Source organism: Neoarius graeffei, chromosome 11, assembly GCF_027579695.1.
Source record: "Neoarius graeffei isolate fNeoGra1 chromosome 11, fNeoGra1.pri, whole genome shotgun sequence".
Classification (NCBI taxonomy): Eukaryota; Metazoa; Chordata; class Actinopteri; order Siluriformes; family Ariidae; genus Neoarius; species Neoarius graeffei.
Window position 1 is genome coordinate 31,987,609 of NC_083579.1, and position 26,587 is coordinate 32,014,195.

Sequence of the window (26,587 nt, forward strand, 5' to 3'; positions counted from 1 at the left end):
CCTGTCTACTGTCCTCCATTCACTTTTTAAGGATTTTACCTACTGTACTCTTTGACATCAACATCCTATGTAAAAGATCTTTTACGTATACAGTGGGATGTACTTTGGATATACGGATCTTTGAGCCAAAGCTATTTTTTCAATGCTTTCCTATTGCACAGGATTATAAACCCCCCCTTAAAACATCCATCACTTTCACGATGACTCTGCTCAGATACCCGGTCCAGCTGCAGCTGTTGCTCAGTACTGTGCTCGGCTCTTGTTTGGGTTTGGAATTCTCGGGAGTGCGAGGGCAGTGGGCCCGCTTTCTCCGCTGGGATGCCAGCACCAGAAGTGACCTCAGCTTCCGGGTCAAAACGGATGCATCCACTGCGATGGTCTTGTACTTTGACGATGGTGGCTACTGTGACTTCCTGCAGCTGATGGTGGTGGAGGGTAAGCTGCAGCTGCGGTTCAGCATCGACTGCGCTGAGACCACGCTGGTTTCAGGTAAACGGGTCAACGACAGTAGTTGGCACTTGGTCACCGTGAACAGGTCCAATCTGAGGACGGTGCTGGGTGTGGATGGAGACAGCAAGGCCGACGAGGTGCGACCTCAGAGGCAGTACATGAAGATCGTTAGTGACCTCTTTCTGGGCGGAGTCCCCCAGGACATTCGCACCTCGGCCCTGACCTTACCCACCGCCAAGGACCTGCCGCCTTTTAAAGGAGTTATCAGGGACCTGAAATACGGCAACAAGGAGCCTACACTACTTAGCAGCCAGAAGGTCCGAATGGACATGGAGGGTGTCTGCACTGAGAATCCGTGTGAGAACGGTGGGATTTGTGCCCTTGTGGATGGGGAACCACAGTGCGATTGTTCCAAGACGGAGTACATTGGCCAATTCTGCAGCGAAGGTAAAGCGACGTAGATTCTAAAAATATGTATGCTCAGATGTTGATGCTAATTTAATATCATTTTCATGTAATAGCCATGTGACATATTGACTCTTCAGCATCTCGTGTTTTTTAGACTTTCAGAAATAAAGATACCAAACTACACTTTCCTTGTTACTAACATGGTGCCATCAAGGGTACCGTTACTGAGGATCTTTTACCTCGGATGTCCCTTTAAGCTACATCAGTGGTACTTAAGGTCCAATTACATGAAATTAAATGATTTCTCAAGGTATATTACATTCACATTTTAATGTAACAAGTCACCAGGAACAAGGCAAAGTACAGTTTGCTGTCTTTATTTCCAAGAGTATAAAGTGTACTTCATTGCTAGGAGTTTTTTTTATTATTATTTTCATCCACATTAACAAGGTCTCAGGTCGATTTACAGAACAAACATCATCTTGAGAACGCTCATTAGATGGAAGGTGTCTCTGTGATTTATATGTGAGAATTTCAGCTTTGATTCATTCACAGCAAGCGCATCTCTCTTTTGTTTGTCTTCATGTGATGCACAGTGATGTTTTAACATGGCATTCTTGCACAGGATCTATATCTAAATCTATGTCTGAAGACTTTTTTGTTCAGTGTTGAGGTGTATTTGTGTATCAGCATTCCTGGTGAAGCCATTTTAGATTCTCTGGGGATTTCAAGGTGGCTGGTGGCCATTTCACAGCTTTATGCCCCCCCCCCCATTCAAGCAGATCATTTTCAAGAAGGTCACGCTGATATTGTACTTGAATGATTTCATGATTTACAGTTTTGAGTGAGGAAATAACCACTGGATTGGTCAATGCTTGCTTCAGTGTGCTTTAATTCACAGTTGTTTTGATGTATGTTATTTGTTTAGTATGTAATATTGACAAGAAACAAATAATGATTTTTAAGTTTTCCTTAAAGCACCTTTAGATCCTGGTGCATGATCCCACCAATGGAAGGTACTTAAAGAGTTGGTTGATTTATTTATTTTATTTCTGAATCATTCTTGTGTTGTGCTGTATTGCTATTATTCATAGCTAGATCTATCCTCTGAGCACTAGAATGTTTTCTATTTTATTTTATTTAAATGTGAAATCAGGTCTATTTTGAAACACTTACTGAAATTAATGAATTTTGCTAAGCAATGGTTAAAAAAAGAAAGAAAAAAGAAGGATGTTTCTGACTCTTAGATCCAAGGCTTTTTCCTTAAAGACTGAAACGTTGCAGTTGGGTGGGTGATGAATGGGGAGTGTGCCATGCCATGTTGGTAGTTCTCCTCACTGCAGACACAAGCCTCTTCAGCGCTGCCTGGAACACAAAATGGCTGAATGCTGATTATGCTTTGTTTAAATGATTTTGGTCGACGTGAAAGCTTTGTGTCCAATGCCGCAATTGTGCACCGCTTGTGGGAGTCTGCATGCGGTTTTGGATAAGAGACAGTGTCTTTTGTCTCATTTTTGTCGCTATCTATGTAGAGCAGCACTCCGGCAGAGATTATATCCACGACAGTGCTGGCAGCCGTGTTGCTCGTACTGGCGCTAAGCTCAAATTTATAGTTGAGGGTGGGGGGTGGGGTGGTATGGGGGTTCAGAATTTTAGGCTTGATTTATTGTTGTTGTTCCTCTCCATCTTGTTTGGTTGGCAGGGTTCTGCGGTCCACTGATATGAGCCTGTGCTAGTAAAAGCAGCTCTGCTTTCACTGAAGCCTGAGAAAGAGTGCAGACCATCATAAAAGAATAAATAACCTAATTTATGGGACCAAGCACAATTTATATGGATCCACTAGGGAGCCGGGATGCTTTTAAAACTCTGCCCTCTGGCCTAAAGATCATATCACATCACGTTTCATTCACTTTTGGTTATTAAAATATGGATCAGTTTAATATATGATAAAAAAAATCAAATCATTAGATATTTAGCAATTCTCCAACACTTTGCATCGATCCTGAATCCATAATGCATCATAAATACATTCATAACAGTTATAGAGTACTATAATACTTTATAATTCTAGGTATAAGCCTGTACTTGCATAACACACAAGGAAGAAAAAAGATGATTTGGTAGCACTTCCCACAAACCCTGTATTCATAATGCATTATGAATGCATTTATAGCAGTTTATAAGCGTTTTATAGAATATGCAGTACAGCGCATAATTGTATGCATAAGACACAGTGAAAAATTAAGAATGTGGCATCACTTCTTATTAAGCTTGTATTCATAATGCAATATAATTGTTTTTATATCAGTTATATCAGCATAGAAGACACAGTACATTATAATGCCAGGTATAAGCCTGTATAAATGCTCATTATTACATGCATAATGCACAGGCAGGGAAAAAAAATCATAGCATAGCATAGCCTAAATGCATTATACATGCATTTGTAACAGCTATAGTGTCATAGCTTGCACAATACTTTGTAATGTTTGTCATAAGCATTCATTCTTACATGCATAACACTCTATAACACGACTGTTATGTCAAACATTGTAACGTCAGATACTATATCACAATCTAGTATCGACTCGATAACATTACTGTGAACAATAATGTTGTGATGCATTATAATATCTGTACTGAAAATGATAATTGCAGAGCCTTTGTTATAGTGCATTATCACTATGTGTAGTTGTTATGATCAGATGTATTATTATGCTTTGTAACCTGACATTATTCTTTACTCATTACTCATGCCTTATAAAATGTTATGCAGTTACATAATAAAGAATACGTAATACCAGATTAAAGCTGTAGTCAAGATCACCATTGTCAAGTCCAAGACCAAGTTCACTAGATTAGCCACTAGTTCATGTCTTTAGACAGGACTTGAGTCCTGCTTATTAATGCCTTATGTAATCATGTATAAATGCTCATAAGTGGTCATAGTTACTTGCATATCAGTCTAAAAATGATGCTCATATGACTTCATACTCCATGCTTTCTTTATGTTATAACACAGTTCCCGGTATAGTGTCCTTATCACTAGTTATAATGTAGAGCCTTTGTTATAACACATTATAACATAGTGTATACAATGTTCTTATGCACAGATATAGAGGATATTACATGGTGGCATGAAGATATGAAGTTTATCTTCGAGTGGTGAACATATTCATGAGTGAATGAAGTGAGCGAAGCAAATGAGTGATAATATTTTCAGCATGAGAAGATAAACTTCATATATTAGAGATGAAAGTGGAGCAAAGAAAGAAATCCTGAACTTTTGAAAGTCAAACTGAGATGGGGGTCAGGGGGCTACGTCCCCCCAAAAAATTTTAATAACATAACACAACACGCAAAACTCTGCATTCTAGTGCATTTTAGTACTTATTTTACTAAAACAAGTACTAAAACAAGTTATAACTTTTAAGACTTTTTCTTTCATGTACATTAATGATTAACATGTCAAAATATCAAATTTAATTCCCCTAGTTAATGAGTAATTTTCAGGAGTGCATTTAGAAAACGCGGTGATTTTCCTGCTACACAGTTCATTACTTTGAAAAAAATCAGACAGTTGAAGGTAAACTCAGCAAAATCCCAAAACAGTACTGTTAAAAAGTAAAGGTCTGTTAGAGTTTCTAAAGCTTTCAGGTTTCATTGTTGGGGACATTGAGCCTCGTTTATCAATCTTTTAGTGGAGTTGTGCGTTTGCAGAAGCTAAAGTGAACTAAACATTTCCAATTCAGATTTATGTGAGTTGAAGCCAATTGTTTACATTAGTTCGTATTGTCTGTAAATTTAAACACCAATGAATACCAAATTTCTCATGTAAATCAGGGGCGTAACTAGGATTTTTCAGGGTGTGTGTGTGTGTGTCACACACTGACTGGCAGCCTGAGTACATTACTGTATGTAACAAAAAATAATTACCATTGCTAGTTTTAGGCAGCTTAGAAACCGGCTCTTCCATTATTGCTATTTCTTCCACTTTTTCATGATGTTGTGCTCTAGAAACGGCACTAAAACTTAGCTTTGAAGCTACAAAATGCAACTTTGATGGAAAAAAATATATAATAAATTGCTTACCTCTCTTCACGTCGAAAGAAGGAGGAAAGTTTCGCTTGTTTTGACATGGCGAATTATTAACACAAGAGGAAATACTTGTAATTTGCAACTAAAAAGACTGCAGCTACACTGGCAGCTTGAACATGCTTTCTAGTGCGATTGTGTTGCACATGCGCAACAAAGAACACCTGTCTTTAATCAATGAACTATGTTTTGGCTATTTAAGGACTCCGCCCATGCAAGGACAATGCGAAGTATTACGCTGCGTCTAGGAACGCGAAAAATCCGAAAAATAAATTTCTCCATTCGGGAAACCGGAGATTTTCAAGAGTTTTGTCAAATATCTGGATTTCCGGTTAAATCTGGAAGACTTTCATCTATAATATATTTGCACAACCATGCAATATCTTCTATCTGGAATTCTGTAAAACTATTTTTGTTATGAACTAATGTTTGTAAGAACATGCTACAAATCATTACAACAAATGTTCTGTAATTGTAACCACTGTGTAATGTTCTTTATATTATAGGGACACATCCACAAACAAACAAACAAACAAACAAACAAACAAACAAACAAACAAAAACGCAAGTTAATCAAAAGAATTTTAATTTTGAACCAGTTCACCATTTTGACAACACACATCTAGTCAGCGGGAAAACACTGGGAGTGACATCATTGGAGTGAAATATTGGGAAATATGTCACTCAGATCCATAATGTATTTCGTATGAAAAATGCAAGTTTTTCAACATGAGAAGATAAACTTCATATCTTCAAGCCGTGTGATTTTCTTTTTATTATATCGGCACATTCACAAACAAAAAGTACCCAAATTTATCAAAACAATTAATCCATTTCCTCACGACTGACATATAGAGATTTATGTCATGGTTTTGGTTCTCCATGTCCCAGATGGAGCTCGTCTAAAAAATTTGAGGAGCGTATCTCCCAGTAAAACACTCGTGTCTATATATTGTAATATGTTACAAAACCTGACATTATGAAGTCATGTAAACTTGGTGTGCTATAATTAGATTGCAATAACTACTTATAATCCTTTATATAAGATTATGTTGACCATGAAGCACAATGTGTCAGTTCTTAAGAACGTTGTTATAATGCATTATAGCAAAAATATGTAATGTCTTCTGCAATCTGAATTTATGAAGTCATATAGTTTCAGAGATTGTTTGCATGTCATCGTAACTATTACAGGTATAGTTGCTTATTTGTAGCACTGTTTATAATGGACTTATAAATTGTTAAAGACTGTGTTATAAGTCATGTTTATAGCACTATATCACCATTATATCTTCTTATAATGCACTTCACAAATTGGAGTTTGCTGAAATAATGTATGATGAACACTACTTATCATGCATCATGTTAACAAGTCATCTCATCTCATCTCATTATCTGTAGCTGCTTTATCCTTCTACAGGGTCGCAGGCAAGCTGGAGCCTATCCCAGCTGCCTACGGGCGAAAGGCGGGGTACACCCTGGACAAGTCGCCAGGTCATCACAGGGCTGACACATAGACACAGACAACCATTCACACTCACATTCACACCTACGGTCAATTTAGAGTCACCAGTTAACCTAACCTGCATGTCTTTGGACTGTGGGGGAAACCGGAGCACCCGGAGGAAACCCACGCGGACACGGGGAGAACATGCAAACTCCACACAGAAAGGCCCTCGCCGGCCACAGGGCTCAAACCCAGGACCTTCTTGCTGTGAGGCGACAGCGCTAACCACTACACCACCGTGCCGCCCCCGTTAACAAGTCATAATGCATCATAAAGCTATAACACTGACGTGTAATGAATGTTTATAAATAATTATAACAATATGTATTTAGGCAGGGCGGCACGGTGGTGTCGTGGTTAGCACTGTCACCTCACAGCAAGAAGGTCCGGGTTCGAGCCCCGTGGCCAGCGAGGGCCTTTCTGTGTGGAGTTTGCATGTTCTCCCCGTGTCTGCGTGGGTTTCCTCCGGGTGCTCCGGTTTCCCCCACAGTCCAAAGACATGCAGGTTAGGTTAACTGGTGACTCTAAATTGACCGTAGGTGTGAATGTGAGTGTGAATGGTTGTCTGTGTCTATGTGTCAGCCCTGTGATGACCTGGTGACTTGTCCAGGGTGTACCCCGCCTTTCGCCCGTAGTCAGCTGGGATAGGCTCCAGCTTGCCTGCGACCCTGTAGAACAGGATAAAGCGGCTAGAGATGATGAGATGAGATGTATTTAGGCTTATGTAGGCATTATAACATGGTATGAATGCATTCATAGTTAATCATAGATATGGTTTTCATAGAGTGTTACCATAGTATCTTATGTAACTTAACATTATAAAGTCATACAGTATAGATATAGTTTGTAGATTGTTATGCATGTAGCTATAACTATTTATGAGCAGTTATAGAGAATTAGGTTTGGTGTTATTTTATATAAGGTACTATGTAACAGATGTAATGCATTACAAATGCATTCATACTGCATTATGGATGAGTAATTCATAGGAAGTGTTAGTAGGGTCATGCTTTCTATGAAGTTCATATCTAAAATTTAATGTGAACACATTCTTATCATGTTATAACACATTCATAGACATGGCTATAATTATTTATGAGAATGCATGACACTTTTATCATTATTATGCTTTATGGATTGTTAACATGATGCATCATAGCACATTACATCACCAAGCCCCACTTCATATAGCACATTATGAGAAGACATAATGATGATCTTGCGTGTTATAAGATTTGGTGAGATTTGGTCCACAGCCTGTGTGCCTTGGTGTGACTCTCGATCGTAGCCTTACCTTTGGTCCCCACCTGAAAGTAAACGGGTCTTCCAAAAGTCTTCCAAGTGGGTAAACCTGATCAAGAAGCTTACCAGACTTCACCACCCTTTGCACATCAACACTCGCATTGGTGTTCTCCACTGCCAAGTATGCTGCTCCGGTGTGGGTGCATGGTCACCACACCCCAGCCATCGACACCATGATCAATGACGCCTTGAGGGTTATCTCTGGATGTATGGCTCCCACTCCCTCTACTATGCTGCCTGTTGTTGCAGGCATCCTGCCTGCAAGCATCCAAAGGGACCACCTGATTCTCAAACTCATGGAGAAATCTTGTATCCTGGTCAGCCTGGTGCCAAACATCAGTGAAGTTAATACTCAACCACGCCTTAACTCCAAGCACTTTGCTGTATGTGACACAGAACTTGAGAACAGCACCCCCCTCACACCCAATTGGGTCATAGATCAGTGGTGCAAGGAATGGGAGGGTGCTAATTCCACCTTGCACAATTACACCCCTGAGCCCTCCACTAAACCTGCTGGGCACTCCCTCCCACACCCTGCCTGGGTCAGGCTGAACCGTCTTCGCACCAGTTGGAGGAAAACTCAGGCCTTCCTCCACAGCATTGGCGCGGCAGCTTCTGAGAACTGCTCCTGTGGCAACCCCCAAACTGTGAGCCATCTACTCAAACCCTGTCCTGCCTTTGGTGCCTCCAATGGAATCCTGGGGCTAAAGACTCTTGATGGCCCTACTGTCAACTGGCTCTCTCGCCCCAACCTCCCACTGTGACTCCTGGTTGATTCATACAAACAACAACGATAATGCATTAGTTTAACAATTTATAAATGCATTCTCAACAATGCAACAAACCAAAATGCTTTTTCATATCTAATTATAACAATGTTCATTATGCCTTATGAATGCATTATAACATGTTATGAAGGTTTGAACAAGTCATGAAATGTAAAAATCTACCTTCCTAGAGAGGCTTTGTGCATCATGGGGAAACTGCTTTTGATTTGGGTCCATATGGCAACACTTAGTCAGCAGTGTAGAAATTAGCCTGCAATGTGTGTTGTAGAGAATATATTTGGTTCCACACACAGAAACAGCAACAGGAACCTGACACTTCCCTCGATGGGCAGATGGCTAAAATGGCCTCGGAACTATTTGCTGTTGCTGTAGCGTATGTTTCTCGCTCGGTGGCAAATGTGACAGCCGCACCACTACATTATTTGCGAATGTGTGTAGTCTTTTGCAGGCTTGGAATAACAAACAAATTTTGGCTGCCAAACAAACGTTACTGTAAGTCTGTTCTTCCTTCCCATATGGGTGGTGTTTAAATTTAATGCACTTGGAGTTTCCATTTAATCCTGCCAAAGACCAAAGTATTAGCTGGTCAACAAGATGAAAACAACTCACAATTCCGGTTCGAAGTTGATGGTGGATCTTGAGGTTTTGACAGAAGAAGCTGCCAGAATGCTTATTGATCTTGGGGGAAGGAAAAAAAAAAGATTTCTAGCCTTACAGAGAAACTGGGTCATAGGAGAAATGTGAGAACAGCTTGAGAAGAAGAAGAGGAAGAAGCCAGGCTAGATGTAGTCAGACGTGAGAAAATCAGGCTAAGACGTGGCATCGGACTGAACTTCAGTGGCTGATGAGAAATTCCAACCAGCTTAATGTGTAATGCATCTCATTACACATATTGTAGAGTTGGGTTTGTTAACAAGCAGAGTAGACAGATGTACCATTCTTTGCTATGACATGACCTTAATTAAAACTGACTAATGAAGACGAGTGTTGCTTTAAAAAAAAGAAGCACAGCTCATCATGCGAAACTACTTTTTAAAAATTACTTAAAGTTTTCTCCTCTAATGAGCTTCAAATCCAGCATTCGAAGTGTGTTTAACAACAACAAAAGAGTATTATCACAAGTTCATGTAAGGTTACATAAGGCATTATTACATCTGTTCATAAGAACACCATACGCTCTGTTTACAATGTAACAATCACTTCTTACAGTATGAGCATTTATAGAGTATTATGGTAAGCATTGTAATAGATTATGTACGCTCGATAACACATTATATCATGTGTATAACACTATGAAACATTCTTAGACAAGGTCATAATGTCAGGTTATGTAGCATAAGAACATTAGAACATTGTACGTATCATTAGAACGTTGTACGTATATACCAATGTTATAAAGGGTTATAATAAAGGTTCTGCCTCGCATGGAATTATACTATGTCATGTTATGATCATATAAAACATTTGTATATGCGTTAGTAATGTTGGGTTACATAGCACATAATATTTATAACAAAATTGAATATTCTAATGTTACAACAAAAGCCATAGTGTTATAATGCATCATAGACATTTTTGTTCACAATGTGCTTATGAGCAGATATTATTGTATAATAAGTCCTGTAACATTATATTATGAAGTCATATATGTATTGCTTGGAGAGAGGTTTGCATGTAACTATAACTACTTATAAACATTTATACAATATTATGACAGGCATTATAAGATATTATGTATGCTATATAATATAAATACATCACATTTTATAAACCCTGAGTAAATGTATTCATAATGTCAGGTTACATAACACAATTACATTTGTTCAAAAGAATATTGAATATACTAAGGTTATTATGCCTTATAACAAAAGTTATAGTGTTCTCGTGCATCACACAACCATTTACAACCTCCTTATGAGCAGATATTATAATGCATTATGTAATCTGACATTATAAACTCATATAGTTATGGTTTGTAGTTATGGTTCATTGCATTGGTTCATAAAAATTTTATAATGCATTATAAAAAGGTTATAGTGTACAACGTTATCAGATCTGTTTATAAGCACATTGCAAACATATCACATACCGTACTGTGGTATGCAACCTGAATTTATGAAGCCTAACACAGATATGCTTTGTGGATTGTTTATAAGACATTATGTATGCTTTATAATCATGTTATAAATGCATTACATTTTATAAAGCATGAGCATATGCATTTATAATGCCAGGTTATAGAACACAATTACATTTGTTCAAAAGAATATTGAATATACTAATGTCATTATGCATGATAACAAACGTTATAGTGTTCTCGTGCATCACACCACCATTTACAACCTCCTTATGAGCAGATATTATAATGCATTATGCAACCTGACAGTATAAACTCATATAGTTATGGTTTGTGGAGTGTTATGTGTGTAACTATCACTACCCATGAGCATTTATACAGGGTTTGTCAAATTATGTTATGTGCTAGGGAATGTGTTATGTACCGTAACCTGACATTGTGAAGCTATAGTCCTGGTTTGGAGTGTTTATAATTACTTATGAGCACTTATAGAGGATTATATTGGGCATTGTAAGGTATTTTGTATGTTATACGTCACAAAGGCATGGTTATGAGAGGGAGAACATGATGCCAGGTTACATAACTCACTATTATTATTATTATTATTATTATTACATAGTAATATTCTAATGCATTACAGGAAAGTCTCTGCACTTATAGCTTGGTCATAACCTTGTATTATGAAGTCGTGTAGTCATGTTTATAACATGATATGCATGTAACTACAACTATGTATGACTATTTATGAACATTGTGCTATATATTAAATAAAAATATATCACAAGCAATGACAAAATTCAATACTAAAATGAATGAATCATATATTGATATTAAATTACTAATAAACCACTAATAAAAGCCTCTATAATCAGTGTGTTTATCAGAAGTAGCATTAGCACAATTTTTACTTGTTAAATTCTATATCAGTAATAATGATGCAATAATTAAGAAACAAGCATGTCTTGTCTGCGTGTCATTATCAGTTGATTAGCACATCACGATCCCGAGTGCTGCCTACGGTCCTGCTCGGGCTTGGGACAGAACCAGAGAACCTGGTGTAGAAGAACGGGTGTTGGAAAAGAAGATGTGTCTGCAGTGAAGGAGAACTCTGACAGGCTTGAAAGCACGTGGTGTCGAGTTGCACGTAAGCATCAGCGTCTCATAAATCCATGGCCCTCTCTACAGGGAGCAGGTTCTGTCCTAGTGCCTGTTTGGATTTATGGCTCAGACGAGGATGTGGGTTACAGGAATGCGTGTTAACCCAGGAAAGCACATAGATCTTTCTGGTATTATGGGTCACATAAAGAATGTTTGTGAACATGCACAAGGCAGTTATCAAGCCTCGTGCATGCTGGCAGGTGTGCAACGGTTTGCATGATAGACTTCATGCAACGGCAACGAGAGTGGACTCTAATGTCAGAAATCTTTTTCTCTTCTTGTGTTTTTTGTTTTTGTTTGTTTTTTCTTCTCTTTTTGTCCCCTCTGCTGATTCTCTGATGCGACAACCAGAGGCCAACATCATCCCAGGTGAGTTCACATAGGAAACTGCTCTAACACCAACAACAAGACGTTATGTGTGTCCTTGTGGTAACACTTTCTATGAAATTCACGTCTGTAATAAACTATCAACAACATTCTTATCATGTTATATCACATATGTGGCAGATCACAGAATCCAGGGACACATGTCGGCCCGGGGGCATTTTGAGTTATTGACAGATTCAGAAAGTACAGTTTCTAAGCTTTCCAATGATGCCTTCCATGTGGAGATCTGACAATATTTGAAGAATGTGTGGCCTTTTGAAGGTGTATACTTCTTAAAACAGAAAAGGGAGAAAATCGCCCTCAAAGTTTTCCATCTCAGCTACTCTGGGTGTAGGGCGGGCACATAATGGTGCTCATTTGCATGACATTAAGGAAAGCCCTACCCCCTACTAGCTAGCACGATACTACTTTCATGTAAACAAAGATCACCACGTCAATTTTCCTTCCATGCAAAGTATGCCCAACACAATTATGAAGTATAAAAATAAGTCCTAAAGTATACGTTAACGTTTTGTGGTTGAAAAATTACTCACGCCGTAAGAAAGAAAGATAGCACGATGATGACACAACTAACACAACACTAGTTTCATGTAAAGCCTCGGTCACAACCGGCCGTACAGTACGCGCTCCTACGGCCGGTCTACATGCAAAAAACGCAAGAAACACACGGAGAGCGCGCATGAAACGCACGAGAGCGCGCGTGTGAAAAGCACGAGAGCGCGAGTGTGATGTGCTGATTTTCGAGCCGCAGACCGGCCGCAGAGATTCTTTGTCATGTCAAACAAACTCTATGGGTGCTTATGTTTTTTTCAGGTTGCAAGACAAATTTACAGCCAAACGAGCGTCTTTCTCCATGAACAACAACAAAAAACCGCAGCGATTTGGGAAACGCCAAAAATCACACGGCCAAAAAATCGTATGTCCGGTTGTGGCCTAGGCTTACCCAAACCACAACACTCTCCGTTACATGCAAAAATAACCACACAGCCTTAGATTAATAAACTTACCCCATCAGAAAGAGAAACGGCGCCTTGCACACACCAATGCCTCCGATGGAATGTAGTCCTAGAACGGTCCGTGTATCATCCAATCATTCAAGTATTCCATTCAATCTGGAAAACGAGGTTGCGTTTTTTTTTTTGCTAGAAATGGTGATCTTCGATGTAAATACCGAGTGTCTGTTTGCTTCGCAGGGCTCCTCTGCGCTCTGTTTAGTAAATCATTCCATAGTGAAATTACATGCCTATATGCAGTTAAGTAGCCATGCGCTCAGCCCGCATCATACAGCTGATTCGCGAAAAAAAAAAAGACTTAAATCATCATGTGAATGGCCCATATGGTAATTTACCCACACCCCCCAGCAGGCTACAGTCCTGACAAAAATGAGACAATTTGCAGCAAAAAATGTATGCTTTTCCAACAAAACAATCTATTATCTGAAATACTGATTGCATTCTTCAAGATCTCAACTTGCACATGATGGAAAAAAACAAAAATCACAAATTTCGAAAAAAAAATGCTTCTTTTGCGATTATCTCGGATTCGTTTCGGCCGACATGTGTCCCTGGATCCGGTGAGGGGTCACATATATCAGAAGTTATAGATAGATAGATAGATAGATAGATAGATAGATAGATAGATAGATAGATAGATAGATAGATAGATAGATAGATAGACTGATCACCTATCAGACTTGTATCACTTATCTACACCGACTCACATAAAATACTTTGTTTTGAAACAGATAAAATAAATCACAATTCCACCTTACCTTTGAATAGTTTTAGACCAAACTTCGTAGCATCTTTAGCACTTTTAGGAACAGCATTTTCTTTCATGATTTGTAATTCTTCCTCACTTACAGTGACAAAGCGATTGGCCACCATTTTGCCGAGTCGCTCGAGGTGATTATTGAGAACTAGTCCGAATTTCTCAACCAATCAGCATGCACGATTTTCTATAATCACCTCTGTATTTATACTAAAAAAATAATAATAATATAGTGCCATTACAAAAACAAACCAAAAAACAAAACAACCCATAAATTGGGGGCAGATTTTATTTGATATTGATATATGATGTGCAAACGCTGCATTTATAGATGTATTATGAGCGTTGCTATTATAGTAATTATGCAGTGCCTGCTAGAACAATGTGAATAATGACTTACGACCACATCATAACAGGTAATGAATGTATTCATAGGTCATAATACATATGTTACAATACATTTATAAGGAATTGCATATAGTTCAAATTATTATGAATATTAGACATTAAATAATTCATACTTATTTATGAACATGCATTGTACTTGGAATTGTTAACATAATCCATTATAAATGGTGTACATAATACACCAATACTTAAAATATAAGTAATATAGGTAAATATTTTAGAAATTCTATTTATTTATTTGTTAGCATTTCTTACAATTGTCAACTACTCTGTTGTTATTTGAGATAAAATGCTGAAACCCCCCCCCCCCCCCCCCCCCCCCCCCCGTCGAATTACTGCAGTTATTAACAGACATGCTGCAATAAACAAGACAGGGAACTCAAGCTGAACCTGAGTTTCTATACGATTAGGGTTACAACGTGTTACAGATACAATTTATATACCATATTTCATAATATTAAATTTTGCCCTACAGTGTAACACATTTTCATTATATTGGGTAGAACGCCTTAGGAATGCATTTTAACATGCTATGAAAATGTTCATAGTGCATTACATACATGATCTTCCTAGAAAGTGTTACCAGAAACAGTGCACAATAAATCATTCTTTTCACCAGATAATAGACAGATCACGAGTTAATATTAGGTTAAAGTGAACTATTGCGCTAAGAACTGTAAAGCCAGGCATTACGAGATTAGCTAATCATATCTCATAGCAAAATACTGTGTTAGAAAGATTAAAAAACAACAACAACACAGCTACAGTTACAGTCTAGCCAAAACAACTTGTTAGCAAGATATCAATCACAGAGACAAGAGTTACAGAGGACATTTATAGTTATCTAGCTAATTTGTAAGTTTAGCTAACAGCTAGTTGACCCATAACATTGATCTCTAATGTGCACAAACAAACTAAAATGATAATGAATGAAAACGCCAGTTGTTATGTTATTAGCACCCGATTTAGTCACTGGCAGTTTTTATGCTGGAGTTTGGCTTCACTTTATCACACCATAGCCATGAAGATTTTAGAGAGGTTAGCAACTTTAGGTACTGGATTACACAATATATTAGTGAGCATAACGTTGGTTAGATTACTAGTGCTTGGTGTTATTTATAGGTGGGTTTCATCCAACATCACATCTGCCTCATTAGATATACAAAAGATGAAGTGGTGGTCAGCAAAGCACAGTGTTCACAAAGCGTTACTATCACTGGGGCACCTTGCTAGTCTTTAAAATGCCTTACGCTTGCTTTGTTTTGCGCTGTTTGAATCAAACAAACCGTGAAACTGAAGTTTCTTCCGGGTTCCCTGTGAAATGATAAAAAAGGATGAAAGAGCAAAGGATTTTACCAAAAGATGACGAGAAAGGTGGCTTTTAAACCTTTTGCTGAGAGCAAAGGGACCCGAGTCGAAGAACGCTTGAGTTTGCTGTAATCGCTTAGTGAAAGGTTTATAAATTCCTCCAATTTATTTCATTTGGATTCACAAATGACTTTTCTCACCATTTTCCATTATTTCGTGATGTTTTGAAGTTCAGGAGATGCTTAAGTCCGTAGATGTGTTTGTTTACTGTTTGATTGTAGTCACCATATTGTAAACTAATGCGCATGTTTTCACTTGATTTATCAGGATGTCCTAACAATCTTTAAAGGACGATGATGTAGATTTGGCTTCTACACTGAACTAGATGGATAAGATAATCGAGATGATCCACGTAAATGCAAAAGCAGAGCTCACGAGTTAACAGCACGAAACTGCTTCCGCGGCCATGCAGTTACAGTGAGCCGTGATAACTTCTCCGTCCTGTTTCACCAATCCCCAGGTCTTTAAAGGGGTTTCTGTGGATCTTTGTGAATGATTTGCCTGGAAGAGGAGAGCAGGGAGGATTGGGAATGGAGCGGCTGTGGTTTATTTACACCCGATACTAAAACTTGTAGCGTCCTAGCAACCATCAAAAAGACGCATACTAAGAGCCCAAAAATTCTTCCTTACCCGGGCGTAAACGATAAAGTGTCCTGATCTCCAGCTCTTTAACTCAACCACATATAAAAAAATATATACTCCTCCATGCTCTTCCAGGTTTTCATCTGTGTGTCCGTGTAGAACGATGTCTGCAGCACCAGGTAGTTTGAGATGTCGGGGAACTCAATGGATGGATAATTTTCCAACTTGTAGGAAAGATCCTTCTTTACTAGAGTGTAAGGATTGATCCCATCACAAAGAGCAACTTTCTGAAGGTATCTTGACTGTGCATTGGCCTCTAAACTGTGAAAATAGTCAGGGATGGTTTTACGAGCTTTTCACATAACGGCAGGCAAATTGGTTTTCTTGGCCACCACTTCATTCACCGGAAGTAAATTTGGAAGCAAAAGTCACATGACTGAATACAACCTATATGATATAATACTTGGTCTAACATTAGCTATGTTTGGATATTTACTGAAGTAAAAAACAAACAAACAGAAAAATCTAGTTAGCGCGTATTATAAGCCCTTGCTAGCTTAATGTTGCTAATTATGGCAGATGTTATTTCCTTTTGGGTAAAATGCTCTCAAAATGTATTAAAGGACTTTTATACCATTAAAATACCACTGAAATACAGTTAATGTTAGATGAATACATCGGATTAACACTGACTTCTGGTGATTTTTTGATGAATGTATGTTTTGTATTGCTAAAATACAAACCTCTTCGCAATGCTTTGCCTTGTGACTCAATGTATCATCAGCATCAGCATCATGATACATCAAGAACAGTGTGTTCTGAGATTTCTCTCTCTCTCTCTCTCTCTCCCCCCATCTGTCTCTCTCTCCATGTTTGTCTTCCTCAAAGGCTTGGCACACATGATGATGGCTGAACAAGGTATGCTTATCTTTCCTGTTTTGAAACACGTATACTGGGTCGTGTGATTTGATGTGTGTTAAACGCTAACGTTTTCTTTCTCTTGTCTCTGTAAATGCCATCCTTTAACGGATCTTCCTGCTCTGCTCTTTCACTTTGCCCAAAACTCCATTTCTGTAGCCAAGAGCAAAGGTATTGCACTCTCTTTTTCCTCCTTTGCTGTGTGGTTTGAGAAGTGAATCAACTTCTTGCACTGGTGTGTGTTTGCTGTGTTTCATTTAGCGTTCTTTGCTAATGGTTGCTCAGCATGGGTACCTGGATTAAGCAGATAATTAAATGGGCTTTAACTGAAAGCAAAAAAAAGGACAGCTTTAACTGCATGAGTGAATGGATTTAACCACTTTACTTCTCTCTGATGGAATTATGACAAGGGGGTGTTTGGGTATAAACACAATCTGTTCCTTACAGCTGTGTGAGTGTGTGTGTAGTTGATTCTGAGGTATATGAAATCATTATATGAAAAAGTTTGGGCAATGGAAATGTGTTTTTCTTCTTTCTGTCAGCCTTTGCACAGGAAACATGGTCACCGTAGTGCACATGCATTTCTGATTTACAGTATCTGCTACACAACTTTTCAGTCATCACTTGGTTCAACATTTATCCACAAAGATCCACAATATTTCCAATGTATCTTAGAACAGAAATGGTTCTGGACATCATACATGCATACACTGGCTGCACTTACACTTTCTCTTTGTTTGCCATTGCCTGTGTTTGCAGGAATGAGTTAGAGTTAATTACAATTATTGGACGAGGTTGAACAAAATATCATGATTTGTTAGCGGTGAGCAAGCAATTAATTATCAGCAGAGGCAAATAATTGCTTGCGAAACACTAACAAGCCATGATATTTTGTGAAAAACGAGTTCAGTAATTGTTTTATTGTTCAAATTATTTAAAAAATACTGATTATAAAGTTCACACAATGAGTCAAACTATAACAAGGAATGTTGACAACATGTTGACAAAAGTGCGAAGTAACTGCACATGAGCACACTATTATTTGTAGGCAGTCATTTGCAGTTCGCTCGGTCAATCAAACCAACGTAAACAATCATTTGAATGATAGCCACACGTATTTGCATTAAAATAATATCTCGGTGGTTGTAGACTAGCCTAGTAAAAAAAAAAAAAGGATATTTTAAAATCATGTTTAACATCCGTGTACTTGGATGGAGGATGTTGAATCATTACTTGTCCAAAGATTTACATTAATATGTATTAGTTCTGGATCAATATTAACCAGATAGAATAGCAAGAAATCATAAAACAAGAGAAAATAATAGTTTAGCAAATTTAAAGTGTGATGTATACAGTTAAGCTCAGGCTTGTAGTACTCAAGTCCGACTTGTGCCCTAATTTTAAGGACTTGTGACTTGACTTGGACTTGAGCACTGATGACTTGGACTCGGACTTGTGCATTAACTGTATTAGGACTCATAAATTGGAGACAAGGACTCAGATTTTTTCTTTTGTTGTGTAATATGCCATAATAATTTGGCATAAGATATTTATATCTACATTAATTTTTGTACTAATTTTGTGCAAGAGTGTCACACCTGTGCGCCTTGGCACGTTCATCAGATAGACTCTCAGGCACACTCTGGACAGTGCGCACACCAAGGGGACTCTCATGCATGTGCCGTAAATGACTCGCACCTGCACAGGATTAAGGCGCAATCAGCATGCCAATATAAAAACTGTGAAAATGCACTTTGCGAAGTATTGAGTTCCGTTGCTGACACATTACCAAGCCTTATTTCCTTGTTTGGTTTCCTGTTCCCTGATTTCCTGTTTCTAGTCTTTGATTCTGCCAAGTCTACGATAGCCTGTTTGTGCCTCGCTCGACCTATTGCCTGTTTCACCATTTTACGATTTTGCCTGCCGTTCTGGATTGTTTACCTGTCTTCACTTGTATAAACACACCTTCTGCACTTATATCCGTCTCCCAACCATCTCTGACAGAATACTTCGCACTCCCTGACAAAGAGAATACACATTCACCTGTTCATACGTCATGTTGAGGAACAAGCTAATGTTAATGGCACTAAAACAGCCACCATCAAATGGTGTGGTTGGAGTCTTGTTCTCGGACTCGACTCGGATCAATAGTGGACTTGACTCGAACTTGACTCGAATTTTTTTTAATGACTTGGATTTGACTCGGACATGAACAGTGGGGACTCAAGACTGGACTCGGACTCAAGGTTTAGTGAGTCGATTACAGCACTGGTTAAGCTTGGCTTTTTAAATGTATAATATAATTTAAACAGACATCCAGTGAAACCTTTTACATTTTGTCATTATTTATTTATTTATTTATTTAAATTATTCTCTGTAATTTGAATTGCTTCTTCTCACTATAATGAAAGATAATAGGAATTGTGGTTCAATCCCCCTCCCCCCCCAGTAACTGGAGCTAATGATTGCAGCTTTCTTATTGATTAAAGAATGACATTTTGTACTTATTTATCTTATTTATTTATATTTAAATTGAACGTTTTCCAGATGAGATTATCGACTAAAGCCAGGTTGAGCCTAATTTTTTTTAGAAGAATCTTCTGTGATGCACAAACATTTAAAATATAACCATCTGTGCTACACGTTCTGTAAATGAAATGAAATGAAGTAGTCTCACACGATGAGGTTTGCTTTTTAATGTTTGCCTTATGCATGAAATCGGCTTGATATTTTTGGCAGTGCTGCATTCAAGGTAGTAAAATAGTTATTATTTTAATGACAAGAAATTAATATGGGACACAATGATGAGGTTAGTTAATCATTACAGTAGGTACAGTGGTGCTTGAAAGTTTGTGAACCCTTTAGAATTTTCTATATTTCTGCATAAATATGACCTAAAACATGATCAAGTTTTCACACAAGTCCTAAAAGCAGATAAAGAGAACCCGGTTAAAGAAATGAGACAAAAATATTATACTTGGTCATTTATTTATTGAGGAAAATGATCCAATATTACATATCTGGGGCAGCACGATGGTGTAGTGGTTAGTGCACAGTAAAAAATGGAGTGTCAATATTGCAGTGTAAACCTATTTTCCTCTGGATAGAGTAGTTATAACACTATGCAGAGTAAAATTGTCTAAATGGTAGTGTCAAAAGTGAGAGTTAATTCCCACTTTCACACAACGACAAAATCTACTCTGCAGGGTGATGATTCCCCGCGAAAATACAATATAGAGTCAGATTAACTCTGAAAATCTTACACTATCTATAGTGTTAAATATTTTTACACACCTCATTGTTAATTTTGACACAAAATAGAGTAAAATTAACTCTAAAAATCTTACACTGGCTATAGAGTAAATTTTACACTGATTTTGAGTGGGACCAAATGTTATCTGACAGAGAGTTAAATTCAACTCTTAAAGAGTAAAATTGACACTATGATTTTTACTGTGTAGAAGGATAAAGCGGCTAGAGATAATGAGATGAGATGAGATTACATATCTGTGAGTGGCAAAAGTATGTGCCCTCTAGGATTAGCAGTTAATTTGAAGGTTAAATTAGAGTCAGGTGTTTTCAATCAATGGGATGACAATCAGGTGTGAGTGGGCACCCTGTTTTATTTAAAGAACAGGGATCTATCAAAGTCTGATCTTTACAACACATGTTTGTGGAAGTGTATCATGGCATGAACAAAGGAGATTTCTGAGGACCTCAGAAAAAGCGTTGATGATGTTCATCAGGCTGGAAAAGGTTACAAAACCATCTCTAAAGAGTTTGGACTCCACCAATCCACAGTCAGACAGATTGTGTACAAATGGAGGAAATTCAAGACCATTGTTACCCTCCCCAGGAGTGGTCAACCAACAAAGATCACTCCAAGAGCAAGGCGCGTAATCGTCAGTAAGGTCACAAAAGACCCAAGAGTAACTTCTAAGCAACTGAAGGCCTCTCTCACATTGGCTAATGTTAATGTTCATGAGTCCACCATCAGGAGAACACTGAACAACAATGGCATGCATGGCAGGGTTGCAAGGAGAAAGCCACTGCTCTCCAAAAAGAACATTGCTGCTCATCTGTGGTTTGCTAAAGATCACATGGACAAGCCAGAAGGCTATTGGAAAAATGTTTTGTGGACGGATGAGAACCTTATCCCATCTGTGAAACATGGTGGTGGTAGTATCATGGTTGGGTCTGTTTTGCTGCATTTGGGTCAGGATGGCTTGCCAGCGTTGATGGAACAATGAATTCTGAATTATTCCAGCGAATTCTAAAGGAAAATATCAGGACATATGTCCATGAACTGAATCTCAAGAGAAGGTGGGTCATGCAGCAAGACAATGACCCTAAGCACACAAGTTGTTCTACCAAAGAATGTTTAAAGAAGAATAAAGTTAATGTTTTGGAATGGCCAAGTCAAAGTCCTGAGCTTAATCCTTAGGGAATGTGGTGCAGCGCTCGCAAGCCCCCTGTGTCGCCTCTTTAACCTCTGCTTTTCAAGTGGACTCTTCCCAAGTCAGTGGAAGGTGGCCTCTGTTACTCCAGTGCACAAGAAAGACTCGAAAGCAGACCCATCCAAGTACCACCCCATATCCCTGCTTTCAGTCATCAGCAAGGTTATGGAATCAGCAGTGAACCAACAGCTACAGAGATACGTTCTCAAAACCAATGTCATCTCCCACAGACAGTTTGGATTCAGACCAGAACACAGCATGGCTGACCTCCTAAACATCCTGTGCCAGAGGTGGAACAACTCCCTCAGGCGAGGAAGTCTGCGTCATAGCCTTGGACATCCAGGGGGCATTTGACAAAGTGTGGCATCACGGTCTGATGGCCAAACTCTATTTGAGAGGAGTGTCTGGAAAGCTGCTCCAATGGCTCCAAAGCTACCTCTCGAACAGATCCATCAGAGTGGTCCTGTCAGGCCAGGCCTCAGAACCCTACTCCATCAATGCCTCAGTACCTCAAGGATTGATCCTTGGCCCTCTCCTCTTCTCCATCTTCATTGACGACCTGGTTGATGTATGTGAGAATGAGATGTACATGTACGCTGACGACTTAACCCTGTATGCACACATCAGATCTCTAGCAGACAAGGCCAAAGTGGAGGTGAGCCTGAACCAGGATCTCCAACAAATCGCCATCTGGGGAGACCAGTGGAAGACCACTTTCGAGCCATCAAAGTGTAAGTTTGTTACACTCTCAAGAAAGAGGGCTCCATCTGCACTGGACCTGCACTTCAATGGTCACTGGTTGACCACGGCCAATGAGTTGGACATCCTGGGGGTCACAATAGACAAAAAGCTGTCCTGGCTGAAACATCTGACCAAAATCTCCATACGGGCAGGTCAGAAACTGGCAGTGCTGAGGAGAGTGGCCAGTAAACTCACCACGGAGAGCCGAGCAACTGTCTCCAAGCTACAGGTACGCAGCATCATGGAATATGCCTTACTCAGCTGGATGAGTGCCTCACCAACACATCTTGGCCTACTTGACAACATCCAGAAGGCCCTAAATATTATAGGAGTGGACCAGGACACTGCTAGCACGAAACTCTCCATCCCCAGCCTTGGCCACAGAAGTCAGGTTGCTGCTGCTATAGTCCTGTTCAAAATGCACATCCACCACTGCCCTACGGATCTCCGGGATATGCTCCCCCCGCCATACCCTAGACGGCGAACCATCTGCCTATGTACAGCTATGCCAGATCATGCCCTGGACCTCCCAGCCTCTAATACTCGCACCCTGGACAGAACCTTTGTCCACACTGCTTTCTGGGTATGGAATAGCCTTCCAGAACATGTAGTTGGACCCGTAGACACTGGCCCCCAGGCCTTTAAATGCAGGATCCACAGACATCTTCTGACCACTCCTCCTACGACCAGATGAGCTACAGTGAACCAGATGATTGGCCAAGTGGAACTGTATTCTATCTTGCTATTGTTCACAATTGTACAGAATTAAAAAAAAAAAAAATCCAATCGAAATGTTGTGGAAGGACCTGAAGCGAGCAGTTCATGTGAGGAAACTCACAAACATCCCAGTGTTGAAGCTCTTCTGTACAGAGGAATGGGCTAAAATTCCTCCAAGCCGGTGTGCAGGACTGATCAACAGTTACCGGAAACGTTTAGTTGCAGTTATTGCTGCACAAGGGGGTCACACCAGATACTGAAAGCAAAGGGTCACATACTTTTGCCACTCACAGATATGTAACATTGGATCATTTTCCTCAATAAATAAATGACCAAGTATAATATTTTTGTTTCAGTTGTTTAACTGGGTTCTCTTTATCTACTTTTAGGACATGTATGAAAATCTGGTGATGTTTTAGGTCATATTTATGCAGAAATATAGAAAATTCTAAAGGGTTCACAAACTTTCAAGCACCACTGTATAAATGATCCTTCTCTCACCAGCCTCTCTTTTTTTTTGTCTTTCTTGAAATTAATATGCTGAAAAAAATGCAGTTTCCTCGATCAGAAAAGTCCCAGCGTTACCGCTGAGTGTAAGCTCTGACACTGGAGAATCTCCACAAATGTCACCTCAAATGTTCTGTCACAGAAAAGCAGATACACTTCTACATTTCATTACGTATCTTTGTAAAGTAAGAGCACATTTTGTTGAAATTGACTTGTGTGACACGAATGAGCCGTTACTATAGAAATTATAATGCATTACAACTAGAAGGACATGCAGTAGAGCAGGGGTCACCAAACTTTTTTCTCTGGGGGCCACATTGTCGTTCCTGACTGTGATGGGGGCCGGGGTCGGGTCAGCTATATCACATAGAATTGTATAACCCAGACAAATATGACCACCAGCAGGCCTCATTGTGTAGTAGAGATTACTAGCCTGGCACGGCCATATCCACACTACTATATCCCCACTACTATATCCACACTACTATATCCCCACTACTATATCCCCACTACTCTATACCCACTACTCTATCCCCACTACTATATCCACATGACTATATCCACATGACTATATCCACACGACTATATCCACACGACTATATCCACACTACTATATCCACACTACTATATCCCCACATTACTATATCAACACTTGATTCCTGGCACATATTTGTTTATCTTTACTAGTGGTTTGCAAAAGTAGTAATCAAGTCTTCACACTTTGTTTTAATTTGAAATACCACTGATATTCCATTTATTTATTTTCTAATAAAAATAATATCAAAGCTGTCAAGGTAAGAAACATCTGCCTAGTTGAGGTGACTGACACTGGCAAAGGTGAGTGGAAAATTATAAATTGTAGGTAGGCCTGTTGATATTATTAATAATATTAATAATAATTGTATGCAGCACTTAATAAAGGTCAAATAAATAGGCCTATAAAATAAATACATTTAAAAAAACAGTGAAATTATAATAATATGAGCAGTAGATCAATAGATCACAGCAGTTGTGCTGTGTCCTGCACATCATTGCTCTCATCCATGGCCAAAGCAAAAAACTCGAATTCTGATGCTTTCTCATTCAGCTGGTCATACACGTTGTCCCCCAAATCTTCGGTTCGCCTGGTCATAGTAGGTGCGGAGAGACTCACCGCGCTGAGCGCATCCTTCTTGTCGGGACACACCTCCTCGGCCACAGCAAGCATGCATACTTTAACAAAGTCCCCGTCAGTAAACGGCTTTCCATGGGTAGCTAGTAGGTGAGCTACCTTATAGCTAGCTCGGACAGCAGCCTGGTTGATCTGGGTTTGGCGAAGGAATTCATTCTGTTGTGCAGCCAGTCCGCATTTCATCCTCCGAATCCTGTCTTCTCTTGTTTGCCCTCGCAAACTAGCATACTCTTTGTGGCATAGTTCAAATTACATGGGAGCCAATGGGAGCTGAGCTCCCATGAAAGAAGCAAACTTAATTTTCTGTGCAACTCTCTCAAATACGTCATATATCACCATAATAAGCTTGAATAGCCTATATCACCATATAAATATAACTCATTTCATTTCCGATCACCATGCAGCCATAACTTTGTATTGAACGTGTTATTAAACCGCAACATGTACGGCTGTACTTCACCACCACACCACTATGCGCGCAAACTGAAATTTGCAGCCTGCGAAATCGAATGTGAAGTTAAGTCCGAAGAAGACTTGTCCTCTAGCTCACAACGATCTTCCTTTGTTTAACAATATATATAATTATATATATACAATATATATATAATTTGTTTAACTATATATATATATATATATATATATATATATATATATATATATATATATATATATGCGCAACACCGTGTGTGCGTGCGTGCGTGCGTGCATGCGCGCGCCTGTGTGTGAAAGCTGTGCACTGCAGTGCGCAAAAGTGCGCTGGTCCAGGAGAGCGAGTATGCACTGCTTTTTTTTTTTTTTAAATAGAGACCCCCATAGGGTCAAATTTATAATTCGAACCCTGCTTTGTGGTGGGTTTCATAGTGACGACGCAGATTATATTCTTTGAAAACCGACACACTTTCTTTACATACAAGACAAACTGCACGGTCCTTACACTGAACGAAAAAATAATCGGTGGCCCACTGTTCTTTAAAAACTCTGCACTCTCTGTCAGCTTTTCGCTTACTGCTCGCCATTTTGCTGTCCTGAACACTGACAGTTCTCTGCGCATGCGCTGCCTGTCACTGCTTGATCGCGAGCATATGACGAAAATTCGGAAAATATGAATAGTTCATTTTATAACTAAATATCAATTTTAATTGATAAAATCAACAAAATACAAGATGCAGACATGTTATTATTTGCCAAAAAGCAATTTAAAAAAATAGGCCATGACCACTTTTGGGGATTGCCTCATAGGGCCGGTTCAAGTGATGGGGGGCAGAGGGGCTGGGGGCCGGTCAAAGGGGGGTGGCGGGCCGGATCTGGCCCGCGGGCCGTAGTTTGGTGACCCCTGCAGTAGAGTGTATACCTCTGCCAAGCCACATATTCAGATTTGCATCGAAATCTAATCAATTGTTCCTTGGTGCATGGTCCAGCTTTCTGGAAAATTTCATCAAAATTTGTTCACTACTTTTTGAGTTACGTTGGGAACAGGGAAACAAACAAACGGAGGCGAAAACATAATGTCCTCCAACACAGTTGGTGGAGGTAATGTGCTTATTAATATAACCCTGTGACTTGCAGCTTCAGTATTGTCAGAGATGCTGTGGTGTTAAAAAAGGCACATTAATAATTATTTATCACATCCCGTATTGTGAATCACAGGTTTTTTTTTTTTACTAAATCCCAGGTGTGATGTAATTAGAATAATGTTGAATGAGTTTTCATTGTTACACTCTGCATGTTTCAGACAGACCTCAAACTGTACCTACGCTGATACATGAATATAGAGTG

The 26,587-nt window shown here is 39.1% G+C and overlaps 1 protein-coding gene across 1 annotated transcript in view; it reads left to right on the forward strand.

Moving 5' to 3' along the window:
• Positions 1–200: 200 nt before the first annotated feature.
• The window catches only part of nrxn3a (neurexin 3a), an 851,023-nt gene continuing 824,636 nt past the window's right edge, over positions 201–26,587 (forward strand). The window contains exons 1-5 of the mRNA XM_060932786.1: positions 201–902; positions 1,225–1,255; positions 7,694–7,773; positions 7,885–8,482; positions 17,189–17,218. Coding sequence (XP_060788769.1) covers positions 201–902; positions 1,225–1,255; positions 7,694–7,773; positions 7,885–8,482; positions 17,189–17,218 — 1,441 coding nt within the window. The remainder of the gene's footprint in view (positions 903–1,224; positions 1,256–7,693; positions 7,774–7,884; positions 8,483–17,188; positions 17,219–26,587) is intronic.